Source organism: Vicugna pacos, chromosome 2 (assembly GCF_048564905.1).
Source record: "Vicugna pacos chromosome 2, VicPac4, whole genome shotgun sequence".
NCBI classification, from domain to species: Eukaryota; Metazoa; Chordata; class Mammalia; order Artiodactyla; family Camelidae; genus Vicugna; species Vicugna pacos.
Window position 1 is genome coordinate 19,499,018 of NC_132988.1, and position 20,456 is coordinate 19,519,473.

At 39.5% G+C, this 20,456-nt stretch overlaps 1 protein-coding gene across 1 annotated transcript in view; it reads right to left on the reverse strand.

The window, feature by feature from the left end:
• Window positions 1-16,903: 16,903 nt before the first annotated feature.
• The window catches only part of SMARCA5 (SNF2 related chromatin remodeling ATPase 5), a 33,773-nt gene continuing 30,220 nt past the window's right edge, over window positions 16,904-20,456 (reverse strand). The window contains exons 23-24 of the mRNA XM_006209917.4: window positions 18,959-19,066; window positions 16,904-18,168 (exon numbers count right to left, since the gene is read on the reverse strand). Coding sequence (XP_006209979.1) covers window positions 18,103-18,168; window positions 18,959-19,066 — 174 coding nt within the window. The 3' untranslated portion in view covers window positions 16,904-18,102. The remainder of the gene's footprint in view (window positions 18,169-18,958; window positions 19,067-20,456) is intronic.

Sequence of the window (20,456 nt, forward strand, 5' to 3'; positions counted from 1 at the left end):
CTACACCGTAGGTACGGGCCAGCCAGAGGAGGTGGTGTTCTGAGCTCTCTGCTCCCCTCTGGCATCTCCCATTGGCCAGGCCCAACAGGAAGCCAGATGGAGGGGAGCCCAGGTGTCCTGGCCCACTGGGGTCACCTTCCGGGACATGAGAGAAGCAGGGACGATAGATCCGGAGGAGATGGATGGAAAATAACCAACTCACAAGTGAACTGGATGGACAGCCTCTTCAGGAGCTGGGGGCCTCTGACTCTGCGGAAGCTCAGGTGATCAACATTACGAGGTAGGAATTCTGCATCCGGATCTGAAAATCAAAGGGACAAATGATGTAATAAAAGAAGGATGATGGGTTCTTCGATTGGTACAGTCACTTCAGGATCGTCAGTAAACATCCCAGAGCAGAACACTGATACGATTTAATAAAAAATATAGCAACACACTGGGGCCACATTTTGCCCATTTTGCTGTTTTTGAAATCACACTTGTTTCAGGTAGCCAAAGCCATTGCATACATTGAAAAAACAGTGTCAGAGATGTCACCGTTCCAGCTCTGCCCGAAGTGGTATCTCCACTCACGTACGATAGCACAACTGCTACCAAAAACAACAGAAGCCCTCCCGCTGGTTTCCCACTTGCGTGTGTGACAGCAGGACACATTTTTTTCAGTCCTCTGCTCAACCCCAGCACGCATCAGCCCTCAGCATGTTCACTTGCCCCCCCCCCCCAGCCAACAGGCACCACAGCTCTGACGTAGACAAAATCCGTCAGCCTCTTAGCCTAGGCTACCCTGATTTTTCTATAATCAGAAATCCTTTAGGGCTCGATTCCTTTCAAACCTCTGACCTTGGTGTCCCCTGGCATTTCAAGCTGTGGATACTGATTCTTCCCAAATGGGAGTAGGGGTGTTTCCCAGCAGGCAGCTGACTGTGTGACAGGCATGTGTCAAACCAGATCAAAATGGAAACAAGATACCTCTTCCTCAAGCATTAGTGATACGCGTTTGAAACATTTTAATGAAAACAAATCTGGTATGGGGTGAAACAGAAAATGTGCCTTGCTAAGACAAGCCACAAACTTTAACCACATTTTGCTCAGCATCCCAGGGTGATGTGTGTTCAGTCTTTTGGTGGTCAGAGCTGCTGTCAGTAGAAACGTTTGGTCCACACAGACATGAACTAAAAGAGTGCATCTTTTGCCCCCATTTTTGGTCTCATTTTAGGCTTGTAATCCCAAATCCTCCAACTATGAGAAGACAGGAGCCATCTGCTTGACTGAGAGCACTGGTGACACCCTGACCCTCTGGGTCCGGGCTCCCGGCAGCAGGGACAGGGTTGCCAGCCCCATGCAGGAAGTGGATGGACTTCAATACTTTCTTCATGGACATGAAATCCATCACACACAATCCCATCTGTTTCCAAGCCAAGTCAAGCTGCCGTGGGCAGCTTGAGCCATCACTGCCAGTGGTGATGTGGGACTTGAGCTGCTGAGTCCAGTTGTCAGACAAAGAGGATGGTGAGTGAGCGTCTCCCAAAAGGAACTCCCTTGGCACGAGGGCTCCTTAATGACAAGAGAAACTTACTGCTCAGACCTACAGAGGTTGGTCCATGTCACCTTCATTCTTCATCATTGAAATAATATAACATCTGATTTATGTAAATAAATTTATGTAAAATATCTAAGAGCAGGGAGAGGGTATAGCTCAGTGACAGAGCGCATGCTTACCATGCACGAGGTCCTGAGTTCAATCCCCAGTACCTCCACTGAAAAAAAATAAAACAAACAAACAAAAATAAGTATCTAAGCGTATATTAAACTAGATTTGGGGAGATGGATTTTCTTAAGCATATATTTTGCATTTTATTGTATTGTAATAACAAGAGACAGATGGAAAATCGATTTTTTTTAACTTTCCAAAAATTTCCAAAATGTTACAGATTTTGTAAACTGGTCCCTACAGCCACATGAAAAGGAACATATAATAATAAGTTCTTGCATTTATTTTGAGTTCATCATCAGCCAAGAACTGTGGTAAGTGCTTTCCACACCTTTTCATTTCGTCCTCACACATTTCCTGTCTGGCCTGTATTACTAACTTCAGGTGAAAGAACTGTTTTACAGGTAAAGGAACTAAGGTTCTGAGATGTTAGAGGGTTTGTCCAAGCTCATGAGTCAAGATTGTAACTCACTGTGATTCTACAGTTCGAGGTGTGTCCAGTTCATTCTGTGCCTCCTCACTGTACTGCACGGAAATAAAAACGAAATGTAATCGTGCCCCCAAGTGCTGTAAGATCTGTGTCACCAGACAGTAGTTTTTAAAGATGATCAATATTGCCCTTCCAGTGTCAGGATCAACATATTTCTAATGTCTACTTTAATAGAAAGCATTATATATATATATATATTACACATAATATATCTATATGAGAGATTATTTCAGATTGTACAAGTATTTACGATTGAATTAAGTTCTTTAACTAAAGCAGACACAATGCTGCCAGGAATATATTGACCGAGGAGGAACCTTGAAAGTCACAGCTCTCGCACCTGTTACAGGGAGTGTTAAACCAAAGGAATAGCCACTTTCTGGCCACACAGCGCGTGCTTGGTGTCAGCCTGTGAGGCTTTCTCTCAGATGGAACACTCCTGAGACTGTGTGTAAGGGCCCAATATCCGTTGCCAGCTCGCCATTATCTTCCTTCCAGCGTTCACGTTGACGGCAGGGGATGCCCTAAAGCCATTGTTGCCATAGATACAGCAGGAATGATCCTGGGATGGAAATTTTTTGATCATGCTGCTCATCTTGGGGGAGCTCCCTTTTGGAATATGTTCTATTACCTACAGGCATGAACTCATTTGGAAGAATAGAGAGCTACCTCCAAAAGGAGGTAGCTCTAAGTAAAACTGGGGTTGGACAACACTGGTGCATCCAGTCCATGCTGCCTGAAGCCTTAGGAACACACTGGCCCTGGAGTGGCCACATCTTTGCTCCTGCCTGGAGATACCCAGCATCTAGCTTTCCCAGTGTTTTAAACTATGTCCCCAGTACATCTCATTAGAAAGTGAATTATGACAAAGCTATGAAATAAAGGTTTATATCTCTAGTTTGTAAAAGGAAAAAAAACCCAAAAACAAAAAAAATAAACAAACAGAAAACCAAACTAGAGCCATGTAACAATTTGGGGCCCTAATAAATGTTGGTGCACTGCGTCCAGACACCCCTTCGTCAGCTCTCCCCAACCGGCTGGCCATTGGAGACACTAAGTGTTCCTGAGTTTCCCCTTCTTTTTTAAGCCAGTCTGAATAAGTACAGATCAGTTATGTGTGCATGTGTTTATGTAAAATCAACAAATATGAACTCATTTCACTAAACTTCTGTTTGTGTGCTTATGATTTTCTGTGTCCACAGTCATATCGTCCAAGGACTAGAAGAAACTCCAATCAGAGGGTCAGTTTATAACCCAGCAGGACCCTGTGGCGCCCTCCCAAGACAGATTCCTCACACGTACCTTCTGCTGCAGCTGCTCTGTGAAGCACCCAGATAACAGTATCTCATGCATTTTTCCTGAGTGTTTCAGATGCTGAAAACCACCACCAAATGGAAGAAATTAACTAGTTGGCGATGGTAAGCACAGAGCCCCAGACCTTCTGGCCCCTTAGGGTTGATCCCATCGATCAGTCAGGGAATTGTGCACAGCTGATCACACCCCTGGGCTGCCCCTCCCTCAGCCGGCCTTTAAAAGGCTCAGCTGAAACCCTTCCCGGAATTTGAGGGATTCCTGGGTGGGAGCCACCACGCGTTCTCCTTCCTGGGCCCAGCAGTAAACCTTCCTCTGCTCCAAACCCTGGCGTTTTGGTGTTTTTTGAGCTCACTGTCTCTCAGGCACACAAACGTGCATTTGGTAACAATTTTGGAGAAGACGGCCTGGAGTCTGTGCCCCACGGCAGGTCAGTCCTGGTCAGGGGCAGCCCTTCCGTGGGTCCCAGCAGCTGCCGGAGCTCACTTGGCTCTGGGAACCGGGAGGGACCCTCCCCGACATGCCAGGTGCCGGCTGCCCCAGCACAAGGCTGTTTGGAGCTGAGACACACCGGAGCTGCGGTCCACGGTCAGTGTCACCTGAGGGTGAGTGGCTCCAGCTTGCTCAGGCTGGGAATTCTCTCTATCCATCTGGGTTCATTCACTGGGAAGTGAGCCCCTCGGGGCTCATTTTGAGCCACCCTGGGTCTGTTCTCTTTCGAGAACTGGGGCAATCTGTTTGGAGGTGGAATTTTTAGACTACACCTCCTCTGATTGTGCAACCGTAGCTTATTCGTTGTTTGTGTTTTCACGTGTATCATTTTGGGGTGAGCCCCTCCGGCTTGCTGCAGGCTGGGAAAATTCAACCTGCGCCACCTGGGCTCCTTCCCTTCAGGGAAGTGCGCCATTCTGGGCTCACTGGGAGCCGCTCTGGGTCCATTCTCATTGGGAGCCAGGCCATCCTGGACGCCTCTGTCTAAGAGTGGAAGTGGAATTTTTAGAGTGCACCTCGTCTGATCTTTTGTTGTTTGTATGTGTGTATGTATCAGTATTTGCGCTGGCCAGTTAAGACATCGTTGGTGAGTAACAGGGCTCACGTGTGACAGACACCAGTTTATTCTTCCCTACTGCCATTGGTTGGGATTTTCCCTTCCTAGCCTTGGTCTTTCATTCAGCTTCATCTCTGATGGGGCACTGGTTGAGGTTCTCCCCTTTTGAATTGATGGGGTATTGGTTGGGAATCCCCCTTTTGGAGCTAGAGAACTGTGACCCCGAGAGACTGTTTTGGATCATTGTTTGCTTGACATTTGATAACATCAGCTGCGAATAATTAAGTATGGATGATCAGGGCTCTGTTCCATTTTAGAGTCCTCCTAGGGCAAATTTTGCAAAACTAGATCTTCAGCTATGCTCCCATAAATGAAAGAGATATTTTTTATTGTAACACTGTGTGGGCTCAGTACCCCCTGAGATCTGGAGAACAGTGGTCCCTAACGTCTCTGCTCTTATATCAAAATGGGCCTTTCGCAGTTTGGCTTTTATCTTGGGGGTGAGGGTGGGCGGCTGGTGTGTGTGTTTGTGAAGGTGTGCCTGAGTCCAAATCCTGTTCTTGTCGTGGTTTTGCAGAAATTGAGGCATGTGAATGTGAGCGAATGATATATACATGTTACTGTCTATTACTGTTAGTTGTTTAAACCGAAGTGGATATATGGGAACTGGAAAAAAAGAAAATCTCTGAAAATAGCCCAAACGGTTGGGTTTTGTAAAAGCAGTTAGAGGAGGAATCTGCACTTCTTTTCTGTACCTTTGAGATGTAGATGATCTTCTTGGGCTCTCAAGGGAACAAAGAGGATTTGTTTGTTTTTTAACTCAAATGGAAAACCTGTGAGATCTCTGGTTCTGTCTTTACATAAGAAAATTGACTTGTGGATGAGCCTTATTTAATTGACTTAAAAGTAAGTGCTTACAAATTAAATACTTCTAAGTATAAAGGAGCTAGAATGTCGGGTTCATGTGATCTGGGAAATGCTCAATACTGAACTGATGTCTTTAATAAGCTAGCTTAAGCTTGCTGGTATAATCAATACAGACGTGTCTTTTATTGTACCTACGTTGACAGAAGGTCAATAAGTTCATGTCATTTCTGTTGCAGAGTTTGTCAGCAGAAAGAAAAAATTAACTTGGTATGATGAAATTCTTATAAGTAAATTAAATGCAAATGAGGTAAAGAGCTTTTGAGTGAACTCTTTGGCAATGATTGTTTTAGGAATGTCTGCTTAAAAATGATTCTCTCCAGATATTTGGTGACTTAAAATTTTAGAGTTGTGTGAAATTAAGTTAAATGATGGAAGTTACTGAATAGTTGAATAGCTAGGTCATTTCCCGAACAAAATTAAGATACTGAAACATTCACTAGAGATTGGGATTTGCGGGAACTGAGGATTCTAAATTAACTATGTAACTGTAGCTAGAAAAATGGGAAAACATTTCAGTGTGCAGTAGGAAAGTAGGATGTGGGTTTTGAGTAAAACAAAAATGGTATGAGAAATGGAATTGCATTTTGTTAAGGGAAAAAGTGACTTGGTCTTGGAGCTGATTGTTTCTAGATGGGGAAAAAAAAAATAAGGGACAGACTCATATGGATACAGAAAGCTTTGGGAAGTTTGAAGAAAGGGAGTCCTGAAAAGGGAGTTCTGTGCATGGTCTGGCTGAGATTAGATTAAATTTAATTTGGATTTTGTTATTAAAATAGGCTGCTGCAGGTCTGGATTTGCCTCCTCTCTGCTGAGAGAACAAGGTTACTTAGAATGCTTCTGATAACAAATTGTGTGAAAATTTTTGATACTTTTGACAAACTTCCTATCAAGTTCTAATGAAAGTCCTTTTGACTTCAGCTAACTTCGGGATGCTTCAGGGGCCCCGAGACATCTCAGAGAAAACTATATTACGCTAACTAAGACTGGTTGGTATGTTGAGTTGCATGTGAAGCATTGGCAAATAAGCCTCCTCAGATTATATGATATGGATAAATGTTGGGGTTTATATATATATATATATATATATATATATATATAATATATATATATTATTGAAGTATAGTCAGTTTACAATATGTCAACTTCTGGTGTACAGCATAGTACTTCAGTCATACATGAACATACATATATTCATTTTTATATTCTTTTTCACCGTAAGTTACTAGAAGATATTGAATATAGTTCCCTGTACTATACAGTATGAACTTGTTTATTTATTTTATATATATTAGTATCTACAAATCTCAAACTCCCAATTTATCCCTTCCCACCCCATTCCCCTCTCTGGTAACCATAAGTTTTGTATATTTGTGAGTCTGTTTCTGTTTTATAAATAAGTTCATTTGTCTTCTTTTTTTTAGATTCCACATATAAGTGATAGCATATGGTTTCTTTCTCTTTCTAGCTTACTTCACTTAGAATGATGATCTCCAGGTCCATCCGTGTTGCTGCAAATGGCATTATTTTATTCTTTTTTATGGCTGAGTAGTATTCCATTGTATAAATATACCATAGCTTCTTTGTCCAGTCATCTGTCTATGAACATTTAGGTTGCTTCCATGTCTTGGCTATTGTAAATAGGGCTACTATGAACATTGAGGTGCATGTATCTTTTTGAATTAAGGTTCCCTCTGGATATAAGCCCAGGAGTGGGATTGCTGGATCATATGGTAAGTCTATTTTTAGTCTTTTGAGGGGTCTCCATACTATTTTCCATAACAGCTGAACCAAACTACATTCCTACCAGCAGTGTAGGAGGGTTCCCTTTTCTCCACACCCTCTCCAGCATTTATTATCTGTGGACTTTTGAATGATGGCCATTCTGACTGCTGTGAGGTGATAATCTTATTGTAGTTTTGATTTGTATTTCTCTGATAATTAGTGATATTGAGCATTTTTTTATTTGCCTACTTGGCCATTTGTATGTCTTCATTGGAGAATTGCTTGTTTAGGTCTTCTACCTTTTTTGTTTGGGTTATTTGGTTTTTTGTTATTAAGTTGTATGAGCTGTTTATATATTCTGGAAATTAAGCCCTTGTCAGTCTCATCTTTTGCAAGTATTTTCTCCCATTCCACAGGTTGTCTTTTTGTTTTGCTTATGGTTTCCTTTGCGGTGCAGAAGCTTATCAGTTTACTTAGGTCCCATTTGTTAATTTTTGCTTTTATTTCTATTGCCTGGGTACACTGCCCTAGGAGAACATTGCTGAGATTTATATCAGAGAATGTTTTGCCTGTTTTCTTCAAGAGGTTTATAGTGTCTTGTCTTATGTTTAAGTCTTTAAGCCATTTTGAGTTTATTTTTGTGTAGGGTGTGAGATGGTGTTCTAACTTCATTGATTTACATGCAGCTGTCCAGTTTTCCCAACACTGTTTGCTGAAGAGACTGTCTTTACTCCAGTGTATGCTCTTGCCTTCTTTGTCAAATATTAACTGACCCAAAGTTTGTGGGTTTATTTCTGGGCTCTCTATTCTGTTCCATTGATCCATATGTCTGTTTTTGTACCAATACCATGCTGTTTTGATGACTGTAGCTCTGTAGCATTGTCTGAAGTCTGGGAGAGTTATTCCTCCAGCTTCATTCTTTTTCTTCAGTATTGCTTTCACAATTATGGGTCTTCAGTGATTCCATATAAATTTTAGATATTTGTTCTAGTCCTGTGGGAAAATGTCCTGGGTAAGTTGATAGGGGTCACATGAAACCTGTAGATTGCTTTGGGTAGTATAGCCATTTTAATAATATTCTTCCAATCCAAGAACATGAGATATCTTTCCATTTCTTTAAGTCATCTTCAATTTCCTTAGTGTTTTGTCATTCTCTGTGCATCAATCTTCCACTTCCTCATTCAGATTTATGCCTAAATATTTTATTTTTTTGGATGCAATTTTAAGAGGGATTGTTTATTTTCCTTTTCTGATACTTCATTGTTAGTATAAGGGAATGCAACTGACTTCTGTATGTTAATCTTGTATCCTGCTACCTTACTGAATTCTTTTATCAGCTCTCTTAGTTTTTGCATGGAGCCTGTAGGGTTTTCTGTATATAGTATAATGTCATCCACATATAATGACAATTTTACCTCTTCTCTTCCAGTTTGGATCCCTTTTATTTGTTTTTCTTGTCTAATTAGTATGGCTAGGACTGGACTTCCAATATTATATTGAATAGAAGTGGTGTTGTTGTTCTTGTCTTGTTCCAGATTTTAGTGGGAAGGCTTTCAACTTTTCACCATTGAGTACTACGCTGGCTGTAGGTTTGTCATAAACAGCTTTTATTATGTTGCAATATGTTCCCTCTATACTCACTTTGGTGAGAGTTTTTACCTTAAATGGGTGTTGAATTTTATCAAGTGCTTTTTCTGCACCTGTTGAGATGATCATGTGATTTTTGTCCTTTTCTCTTGTTGATGTGGTGTATCAGGTTGATTGACTTGAGTATGTTGAACCATCCTTGTGTCCCTGGGATAAACTCAACTTGATCATGATGTATAATCTTTTTATGTGCTGTTGGATTCTGTTTGCTAATATTTTGTTGAGGATTTTTCCATCTGTGTTCATCAGCGATATTGGCCTATAGTTCTTTTTTTTTTTTTTTTTGGTAGTGTCTTTGTCTGGCTTTGGTATCAGGGTGATGGTGGCTTCATAGAATGAATTTGGGAGTGTTCCCTCCTCTTCAGTCTTTTCAAAGGGTTTGAGAAGGATCGGAATGAGAAGAGCTCTTTGCATGTTTGATAGAATTTTCCAGTGAAGCCGTCTGGTCCTGTACTTTTGTTTGCAAGGTTTTTTATTGCTGATTCTATTTCATTTCTAGTGATTGGTCTGTTCAAATGATGTTTCTTCTTGATACAGTTTTGATTGTATGTTTCTAGAAACTTGTCCATTTCTTCTGAGTTGTCCAATTTATTGCCATATAGTTGTTCATAGTATTCTCTTATGATTTTTTGTACTTCTGTGGTGTTGGTTGTAATTTCTCCATTTTCATTTCTTACTTGTGCCCTCTCTCTCTTCTTGGTGAACTTGCATAAATGTTGTTAATATGAACATTCTAGAAGTTACATAAAGTTCCTGAAGTTTAGATATGTCCTGGTATAATGCTGTCAGTCATAATTCTAGTTGTTATCTTGAAATTTTGTAAGTCATAGCAACTTGACTAAGCTTCTTTGTCAAAAAACAATTGTAATCAGATCTTTTACCTTGCCTTTTTGGGTCTTTTGTCATTCATAGACAGTTAAGCTGATGCTTTGCAGGACCACATCATCTTCAGGCAGATTTGTAAAAGTGACTTTTTGACAAGTACAGGCTTCTTTTAAATCATACTTGCTCAGCTGGTAGGATATTTGAGAAGTCTAAGGAAAAACTCTAATTTCATGGAAGTGTTGGTCAAAGGGGCTGATTGCATAGGACTGAGTGAACTGATGAATGTGGCTGTGATTTTTTGGTTGTCTGAAGTATGGCTGGCTCTGTATCCTATGTCATCTGTAGTCTTCCTTTTCCCTCCGCTCAGACTCCCTGTCTCCACCCAGCATGCACATCAAAGAGGAAGGCAGGATGGTGGTCAGCTGCAGGACAGAGGGTGGCTGGCCATGTCTCCCCTGAGCCTTGCTGCTAGGCAACAGCACCGCCTCACCCAAAGAAGTCACCAATCTGCGTGAGATCGCAGAAGCTTTGAGAAAAATTCAAGCATTGGCTGCGGAGAAATACCAGTGGTCTGTAAGAGCAGTACACATTCCTCACTGGGTTTCTCCAGGGTTTTTGAAACAAGATCATGTCTGATGAGTGACGGTTCACTGCAGCTGAGCTCTGGAAAGATGCTGCCATTACCTATAATCTGTCCTCTCCCCAACTGCCCAGGTGCCTCTCCCTCCTCTCAGGGGATGGCTGCAGACCACCCTAATGCCTCCCTTACATGGAGCCTCTTGAGGAAGGAATCCACCTTCCATCAACCAGCACAGCACTGGTGTTTCATCTCAGATTTCACAGTGAGTTCAATTTCCTGGCAGGATTTAAGTTTGGGATGAAAAAGAAGTTTCTGTCATTAACAAGTATGGCATTCAAATCCTCAGTTGTTCTGTGACTGAGGAAGAATAAAGAAAAACTTGTGAATAGTCCCATGATTAGACAAATCGGGAATTCACAGCAGTTGAAGATGAAGAAATAATTTCTACTTGTCTCCCATTTCTCCAACATATCCAGTCTATACCCATATAATCTCCCTTAGGTTATAAGCTAAGCAGTATCAAAAAAGAGAATACTCTATAGTAAGAAAAATATATGCATAATCTAATTTTTGGCAAGTACTATTAATAAATCCTTTTCTTTAAAATCAGTCTGTTGTTTAGCTTGTTTAAATTACAAAGCCTCCAGTTTTAACTAAATTCTGAGAGACTTTCTTTTTACTGAAGATACATGACACACAGTGTTAAAGACTGGTGTCCTAGAGATAAGACACACACCCTGTGGATGCTGTAGAATCAGAGGCAACCATCTAGATCCCTCAGTCCTCTCATAACCTCATCATCCGAAGATAAAATCTGTCATGAGAGCTGGGTACCTCTCCAGACACAAGGGATCCCCAGCAATAACAAAGAGCCAAGACCCAGAGTTGCCAGTCTTGACTTGGGCAGAGAAGTTGAGGTGCAAGTTCACTTCTGAAGCAGTGCCCTGCCCACCATGCCTACCGATAAACTATTTCACTTCTTTATTTTCCCAATTAGAATCATTATCACTGCTCTCTTTTTATCTTGCTCCACTATCGTTTCTTACAACTTAGACTCTTCTGATAATCACTATCAAGTTAAGGCTGCAAAAGGCTATTTAATTATTCTAGTAAAAACCTTAACAGATCTGAGACTACTCTGGGATGTACACAGAAGTTAATTTCATGTAAGCCACCAAGAATACATTTTACTCATCATCTGTCACCTGCAGGATCCCATCACCTTTGGCTTTGATATCAGGTTCCAATGAGGGATGATTTTACCCCCCCACCCCCACCCCAGGGGACATTCAGCAATGCCTGGAGACATTTTTGGTTGTCACAGTAGGAGTGTTACTGGCATGTAGTTTGGTCACAGCTATGGATTTCAAGGTTTTCACTTTCTAGCATGCCTTTAGTTTGGCTTTATCAGTTCATGTTGGGTTATCAATTCACTGTACTTGTTTAAATCTCCCCCTTTAACCCCTGTATTTTCAGGAATGTCTCACCACACACATGTTCTACCCAAAAACCACTGCTTTGAAATAGAGCACATCATTGCAAAGATTTTTTTTTCAAGTCTAAAAAGGGGTAGAAAAAGGAAATGTTTTTTTTCACTCGAATTTTTTTCTGGAAAGCCAGAGTGGTATTTTGCAATGCTTTGCAAAGTTGAGACTTAGAAATGGACCTAAGCCTAAGATAGCTTAAATAATTAAATGCAGATCAGTTCAAATAAGTGTCCTGTATTAAATTAATATTCAAAGTACTCTATGCCTAAGAGCTGCTTCTCTCAACCTCACAAAGGACTTAGAAATATAGTATTTGGGTCACTGTCAAAAGTATATAATCCAGGACACGTTCAGTTGGTGTTATGCCAGATGGTTTCCAAAACAATTTTTGATCATTTATAATAGCTGCCAGCACTGTATTTTGTCAGATGTACAATTAAGCAACAGTGCTTAATTAGCATTTTAATATTTAAGGCTTTGGAGTAAACTTAATAATGCAAGAGAGGGTAAATAATGATGAGTGTCTGAGAAAAAAATAATTTATGGCTTGTTTTCTCTACTTATTTTGGAATAATTGAATTTTGAAGACTAGCTAAAAAAAATTTGGTCTGAGTAACCACAGATAATTCATATCACTCTTTTACTCAAAACCCTTCATTTGCATATCACTTGGAATGAAAACATAGACTCCCACTACAGCCTTCTCCACCCTAAATGACCTGGCCTCTGTCTTACTGAAGCTTCAACTCACTCTTCATTCCTTTTTAGCCACAAAGGTCTAGCTTTGTTTCTGAACAATTCTGTCCTCCTCTGTCCAGCCAGTCTTCACACTTGGCTGTTGTCTTCACCTGAAGACTTTACCCAATTCTTTGCACAAAGCTCACTGCCTCACTTCCATTTATGTCTCTGCTTCAGTGGACCCTCTTCAGAAAACATCCTGTCCACAATAGTCCTTGTCATCCCTCATTCTCCAGCCCTTTAAACCCTGCTTTCATTTCCTCACTGGCACTTGCCACTTCTCAAAGGTGCTACCTATCAGTGCTTCTCAGCAATGAGGGATGATTTTACCCCCCCACCCCCACCCCAGGGGACATTCAGCAATGCCTGGAGACATTTTTGGTTGTCACAGTAGGAGTGTTACTGGCATGTAGTTGGGAGAGGCCAGAGATGCTGCTGAACATCCTACAGAGCACGAGACAGGCCCCCACAATAAATACCTGGTCCAAATGTCAATGGAACTGATACCGAGAACTTCTTTTATACACTGATCATTTGTCTCCCCAAGAGCAGTACAAAGTCCATGGGAGAGAGAACCATGTGTCTCGCTCACTTACTCCCACAGCCTAGCTTTCTATACATGCATCTTAAAAGGAGTTCAAATCCACACTGCTTTCCAAAAGTTTATACCAAACATTTGTAGAGTGTTTCTCACTGTTATCTCCAATGACTAGGAAGATACCTTTGATCTTTTTAGATACTCAGCAAATCCTGGATCAGGGTGGAAATGCTAGTGTTCACACTTGGGAGGGTCTTAATCTTAAAGAAGTTATATTCTCCAATATGCATATATTCATTAATATATATTCTTTACAACTGGAACTAGGAATTCTCCGAGTACTTAACATGGTGATGTCGATTGTGTCTTTAAAGCATAGTGTGGTTGAATCTGTCACTTCCACAGTGTCGCTTGGCACCTCGGATCATGTAACTTTATGTCTGAGAGTAAAGTATCTATCTTGCTTACAAATTCATTTCATATTTATAAATTGTATTTCGAATTCTCTGGTTTTTATTACACATCTGTCCCTCTTCCTCCCACCTATTAGGTCAATGATCCAGTTGCAGCTGAATTCAGTCCCAATACCCAGATGTTTCTCTTCTCCACAAAGGAGTCGTGGTCCATGGGCTTTGAGAAGGGACTGAGGTGATCTTTTCCACAGGTAAAAGCCCTTCTATATCTCAGGAATGATTTAGAGTTACATTTCAGGTTCTTTTCCATTTTAGGTTATTACAAGGTATTGAATATAGTCCCCTGTGCTGTACAGTAGGACTTTGGTTTATCTATTTGATGTATAGTAGAGCGTATCGGTTAATCCCAAACTCCTAATTTGTCCCTCTCCCTCCTGTCCCCTTTGGTAACCACAGTTTGTTTTCTATGTTGGTGAGTCTATTTCTGGTTTGTAAACAAGCCCCCCCCCCTTTTTGTAAGTTATGCTGTATGTCTGTCTGGCTTATTTCATTTAATATGATAATCCCTAAATTCATCCACGTTGCTGCAAATGGCATTATTTCATTCTTTTTTATGGCTGAGTAATATCTCATCTCTCACACACACACACACACACACCACCCCCTGCCACCCACATCTTTTTTATCCACTCATCTGTTGATGGACCTTTGGGTTGCTTCCATGTCTTGGCTGTTGTAAATAGTGCTGCTGTGAACATTGGGTGCACCACAATTCACATTGTAACAATAGCCTCCAACTTGTCTCCTCTGTATCATTTCTCATACTCTGAAAACTTCCCCAAAGCAGATTTCAGCATGCCTGAAGAATCACCTGGAGCGCCTACGACATAAAGTACAGGGCCCCTCCCCCAGATTCTGATTCATTAGAATGGTGTATGATCTGAGCATCTATAATTTTAACAAGCTCCCAAGTGCGGCCACTGTTGCCGGGCCTCGGACCACAGGCTGCTCCAATATAACTGAGATGTAGAGTGACTTAAGTGTTAGTATATTAAAACTCACCAGAGAAACCCCTGCTAAAACTATCCGCATATCCAAAATTCAAGATAAAAGCACTTTCTCTATGATAGTATTAAATCATCTTCCTTACACCTAAACTAAACGAAAAAAATTCATGTTATCCTGATGATGTCATGTTAGTATGAAGGTATCTTAAATTAAGGTGTCATTTTACTTTGCTGTGGTAAAATGTGTTTAAAGCAGTGCTTTGCAATTTGTTCTGTGCCATTGAATCACCTCTGAGGGTCTTATTAAAATGCAGATTCTAATTCAGTAGGTCTGGCAAGATGCCTTAGATTCTGCATTCTTAACAAGCTCCCAGGTAAAGGTTTTAGAGTGCATAGCTCACTGTGTCCAAAGATTACTGTGATCTCAGTTTTCAAAATACATCAGACTCAGGGTGGTAACTTTTTTCAAATGAAACTTGCAGTGCTGAGTGATCTCTGAGACACAAGCAGAAAAGTGGTTTCAGAGAGAGGTGTACATGGTGAGGACAGGAGCACACTACCCCGACTGCTTCTGCTGTCAGGGTTCACCTGTGAGTAGGGACTGCTTAAATGTAGGCAGTGATTGTAAAACTCGGCTCTGCCAATCTGAGTGTGAGGCCTTTGCTCTAGAGTTCTGGCTCCAGAGACCCTGAAGTAGGTTACGTTTTCATTTTTACAAAGAACTTGTTCCTTTCTTGAAAATGGTCATAGGAATCACAGCTATGTTCTATGCCTGAAGCAAGGGCATTATTTTACAGGTGATTCAGCCTCTTCGTGTTTCCAACGTGAGCCTGCCTATTGAATTCCCCTAGAGAAACACTATCTAGTGTCAAGGGCTGGTGGCTTCTCAGAAATGGGACGGATAAATGTTCCTTAAAATGTAGTAACACCTGAACCTGTCTACCACACTAAGGACATACAGATCTTTAAAAAACAGTATTTCAAAAATACATAAACACAGAATCAAATATTGTAAAGCATAATCCTACCTGAGAAAAATAATGACTTGAAACCACGAACAGATTGGTAGGTTAATTGGTTAAAGTGTTAAATAGTAAAAACGGGTCAATATATTAGTATTTATCATATATGTCCCACTTAACTAGACACTGAGAATCCTACGGAGAAGACCAGCATTTAGAGATCCACAAATGCCACTATCCTAAATTAGAGCTGTTTAGTTCAGATTTCCTAAACAAATTATTAACACTTTAACACATTATAATATGCATATGTAAGCACTGCTGTAAAATTAAGCACACTTTGTCTATTATATGAATTTGAAATACCCTAAAATTTTTTAATGTTTGCTATTGGAAAAATTGTTTTTCCTCCAAAGTTACATTAATATTTAAAATATCGAAGTTGAAAGTAATGGTTACGTTTTCCATTTTACCTGTTTATCTTCCCAATAGAATATAGTCTTCCCCAACAGAAATTTAATAGGGAGAGCCTTACTCAATTAACTCCTATGTGAACTATTCTGGCTAACAGATGACTGTGACCCCGATCACCTATGTGAATACCCAGACTCTTCTAGGTTAGCTTTAAGCACCATTCGTCCCACCTTATAAGGCTTCCTTTTCCTCAACTGGAAATTGCATTCCAACTCTGAGTCTGCTCTATCACCAGCTCCTCTTTTAAAACACTTTGAGCTCAGTTAGCATTTTTCCTTCCCTTAACTAGCAGTATGAAAACCTGGCTTTACTTTATTCTAGATAAACATGCAATACGATGTTCTAATTAACTCATGAAACAGAAATGTCTCACACATTGGCTAAACCGGAATGCTCAATTTGGATATTGGTTTTTTTAATGCTTTTTCTTTGAGTGTTTCCCTTCACATGCTCCTGTATCGCTTGAGCTCTGAAGCGCTGGCAAGGAGTTCCCTCAGATGTCTACTCTCCACCTCCTCCTCTCACCTCAACAACAGCCCCCAACACAGTAGTAGGCTGTTTTTCTGCCTCTTGAAAACACCACTTCTTTTGTGACCTCTGTAGGTTTTCTTCAGTCCTTAGTTTCCCAATAATTTCTTCCACAATAAGGCACCATGGAGAAAGCAACCATTCTTCAAATTTTGCATTCATTAGGATCCATAATTGTTATTTTAAGGTCCAAAGTTATAAAGGAGTCAATCTGGGAGGAGCACAAAGCAAAGGCTACTCCACCAACTGCCGTAAGCACTGTATTCTGCTTGACACAGGGCAGCAACCCCACTTTTTAAAAGCAAGCAGCATCAATTACCACTACAGAAATCAGCGTTATAAACAAAAATCCCAACCAGGTGTGGGCAGAGGAAAGCAGCTGGGAAGTTTTGGAGGAAGAAATCTAATTAGGAAAGGGAAAAAGATAAACCTCCTAAGGAAAAAAGGGAATAAAAATTAAAAGAGAAAATTAAAGAAATGGAAAGAAAAGACCACTTAAGGATTATAAAAGTTATATTTATTCACGATGCTACATTTATTGCATTCCCTTAGAAAAATGGAGAACTGTTTATGTACCCAATTTGCACATATAAAACTTTATACAAATTATGTGTAGCACATAAAGGCCTCTGGTACAGCTAAAATCCTGACACTACAATTTGGGTAATCCTGCTTCAGGGTCTCCAGTTTATCAAGTCTGTCCATAGAAAATAAAAACTGGAATTATAGTCAGTCTTGCTGCTCACACTTAGAAATTATTTTAAATATAATAAAATAAAATTTTCAATTACTCTAAAACCCAAAAAAGGTAAACGGAGGGGATACATTTTGTTACCAATCTCAATTTAACAGTATGACAAATTCACACCTTATTTTGGCTGGGTCTTTTTTAAAAAAGAAAAAAAATCACCTTAGTTTTAACATTATCTTTCTAAGTTGTGGCTGCTTCAAGAAGGTAAGTCGTTAAAATATTTACCAAACAATTAAAAAATAATAATATTCCTTTTACAAAATGGTACAACAACACCTTAAGGAACCAGAAAATACTAAGTGTCTTTGGCTATACAACTAACAGGCCATTCTTCCAAAGAGAATAGGGCATATTCACCTCAGAACCAACTACAGAAACAGAAAGCATAACAGAAATATGCATAGAATTTAATGAGAGTTTGTCTTGCCTTTTTCTCATTCTACCCATATAATAAGCAAGGAGAATGCAATGCACACAGTCTTCCCAGGTGAGACTCAATAGCACTACAAAGATACCCAAACTTCTGCAAAGGCAAAGTGAATTAAAACAATTACACAGCTAAGTGACGACTGAAGGGACAAATGTTATTTGTAATTTTTTTTAACTTGTTTGCTTCTTTTCAAGCCTACAAGTGTAGAAATTATAGCTGATAAAAAGTCACAATCTTCACAAATGGAACTATAATAGAAAAATAAATCAAATGAAACATTTATTAATAAATGAAGCCTATTTTATTACTTCAAGTGTTAATGATAAAAAAATTTCAGCACAGCTGTTGCATTTAAAAAAGTGAAACTACATACTATGTTTCTAGCTCGGTAAACAGATGGACCTGCTGTCTCTGAATGACAAAACAATTGAGCATTGTACAGTACATCGTATGAAGACCCGTAAATTAAAGAACTACTGGTTTAAAGTTAGTGATTATGAAACAAATACATATTCATAGTTTGAGCTTCTTTTTTCTTCCTCGACCATCAGGTGCTCCGTCCATTTTACGTTTCTGTGTCTACAAGCAAACAGAAGGATTATCTTCATCACTAGAGCGCTACTAATGTGAAATCCGTGGGAAGGCCAGACGGCACCTGGCTAGTAACTGCCAACTAGTAACAGGTACTGGGTTTTCTTACTCAGAATAACCTTAATTCTCCAAATAATCTAATCCACATATTTTACTAACACAACAAAAATTTTAATGCTAATAAAGTAAATGAACAGTTAACAATTAATTAGCAACAGTAAATCAATACACCAAACAAATGTAAAACATGCCCTCTTACCAAAACAAAGCAGTAAAGAGAAATATTTTGTGAGGTTACATAAATACCAGACGTTAACCATAGATATTCATTTACTCATGACTTCATAAACTGTTAAATAACAAAGTGACTTTTTGGTCAATTTTTGCTTTCATATTGCTAAGATATTACTGGGACAATAAATCAAAGCTTAGAAGTCAACAGTAAAGGCTGTAAAGGCCACTGCTTTCTTAAGATTTCTTTACATATTCTAAAATTATAACTTGTATTCCCAAAGGCAAGCTTAAGCTCTTGGCACTGATGAGACAGAACTCCCAGGCTTCCACAAATCCCTGTATAGTCAGCTACCATCATAATGTGATTTCCCCCCACAATGCAATCAGCTGCATTGATTATTATACTTTCTCAGCAATTTAAGGCCATAATATTTACCAAAAAAAAGACTTAACACATCAATAGTGTGTTCGTTATGCCAAGTAATGTTCAAATTCTTGAAAAAAAGTTCTCCAGGAAAATGTTTACATTTTCCTGAGTACTTACTGAAGGTTTTGGTCCTCTTTTCTTTTTCTCTGCCTTCTCCTTTTCTTCTAGTTCCATGTTTTCTCTTTCAATCAAGGTAATTAAGGTGTTACACCTCCTTTGGAGCTCCTGAGTTATAAACATAAATTTACATGGTAAACTTATAGATAGAAAATACAAGTTTTCATGATTTCAACTTCAAAACAAAGATGTTTTTATAGCGTAATATCACTTACATACACCTGAATAATTATTAGTTTCTTTTGCATTATAAATTATTTTCATACACAATCCAGGTTAGGAGGATAAAAAAAGTATTCGTAAATTTTTCACTTCATTATTTAAGGCCATACTGTTGAGTATTCTTCATAAATCCTCCCTTCACTTAGGAACTGAAGCACTGAAAATGAACATCTCTTAATAAAAGTGACCCTGCTACTTAGTGTCTACGCCTGAGAACCACTACGTACATACAAAACTTAACAGTGTACATAGCTGAGGGTCAAAAATCAACTAAAACTTTAGTAGAGGTAATCTTTCCCTTAAAAGCATGACCAGTAGAATTATGGTAGTCGATGTACCACATGCCGCCTTTCCACTCGTGGAAAAATAATCATAAAAACATATGGTGAGTTCCAGCTCCTCTCTCTCCAGCAATCTATACAGGCTCCAGAAAGGATCTGAGTGTAGTGTGGAAATAGTAAATAATCTTGAAGAAAAGAAGTCCATTTGTATCACTGCTAGGTCCTTACTGAGTAAAACTGGTTTTAACCTTGTCGTAAGTGGCATTACTACACAAATAATCGCAACAAAATCATTCTGAAATATTATTGTGTAGAATACAACCACATAACGTTTAGATATTTGCAACAGTAAGTCCAGAGAGAAGGCAGTATACTAAAGTTCTGTATTTCCTTTAACAGGTGAACTGAGACACACGTGCCAGAACATGTTACAGATATGCTGGGGTGTGACTCTTCTTGGTTCTCAGGTGAGGATTATGGCTCAGTTGTTTATCCAGGGGCTAGACACATGTTACCAGTTCTTATGTGCGCCTTAACACGAAACATGTTGGGAAATAATACCAGCCTCCGGGCGGTGGTATTACACCTGTAAGTCAACGTGGCACTGCATCTTGCTTCACTCACTACAAAATCACTCTTATTAACTATATAAATTGTTCCTACTTAAAAAGACATGAGAGCTTACAGCAACTGAATCTGTTTTCCCTAAGGTTTCATAAAACAGTAGCCTCCGTTGTTTATCAGTGGTCAAATATTTAAAGTTTGTGCCCTACAGCCCCATTGTGAAGAATGACAGTGTATTTTAAATACAGAGGAAAATCTTACTATAAAGTTGTTTAAACTTTGCTGTCTCAGTATATCTCAAAATTAAGACTACAGAATTTTTTTTTTGGTATTATCATCCTGAAGAACACAAGATAAAGCTAAAAGTTCAAAGGTGATAAAGTATGTAAGAAAAGAGCAATTCAAAGCTAAACTTTTCTGAATTTTAACTT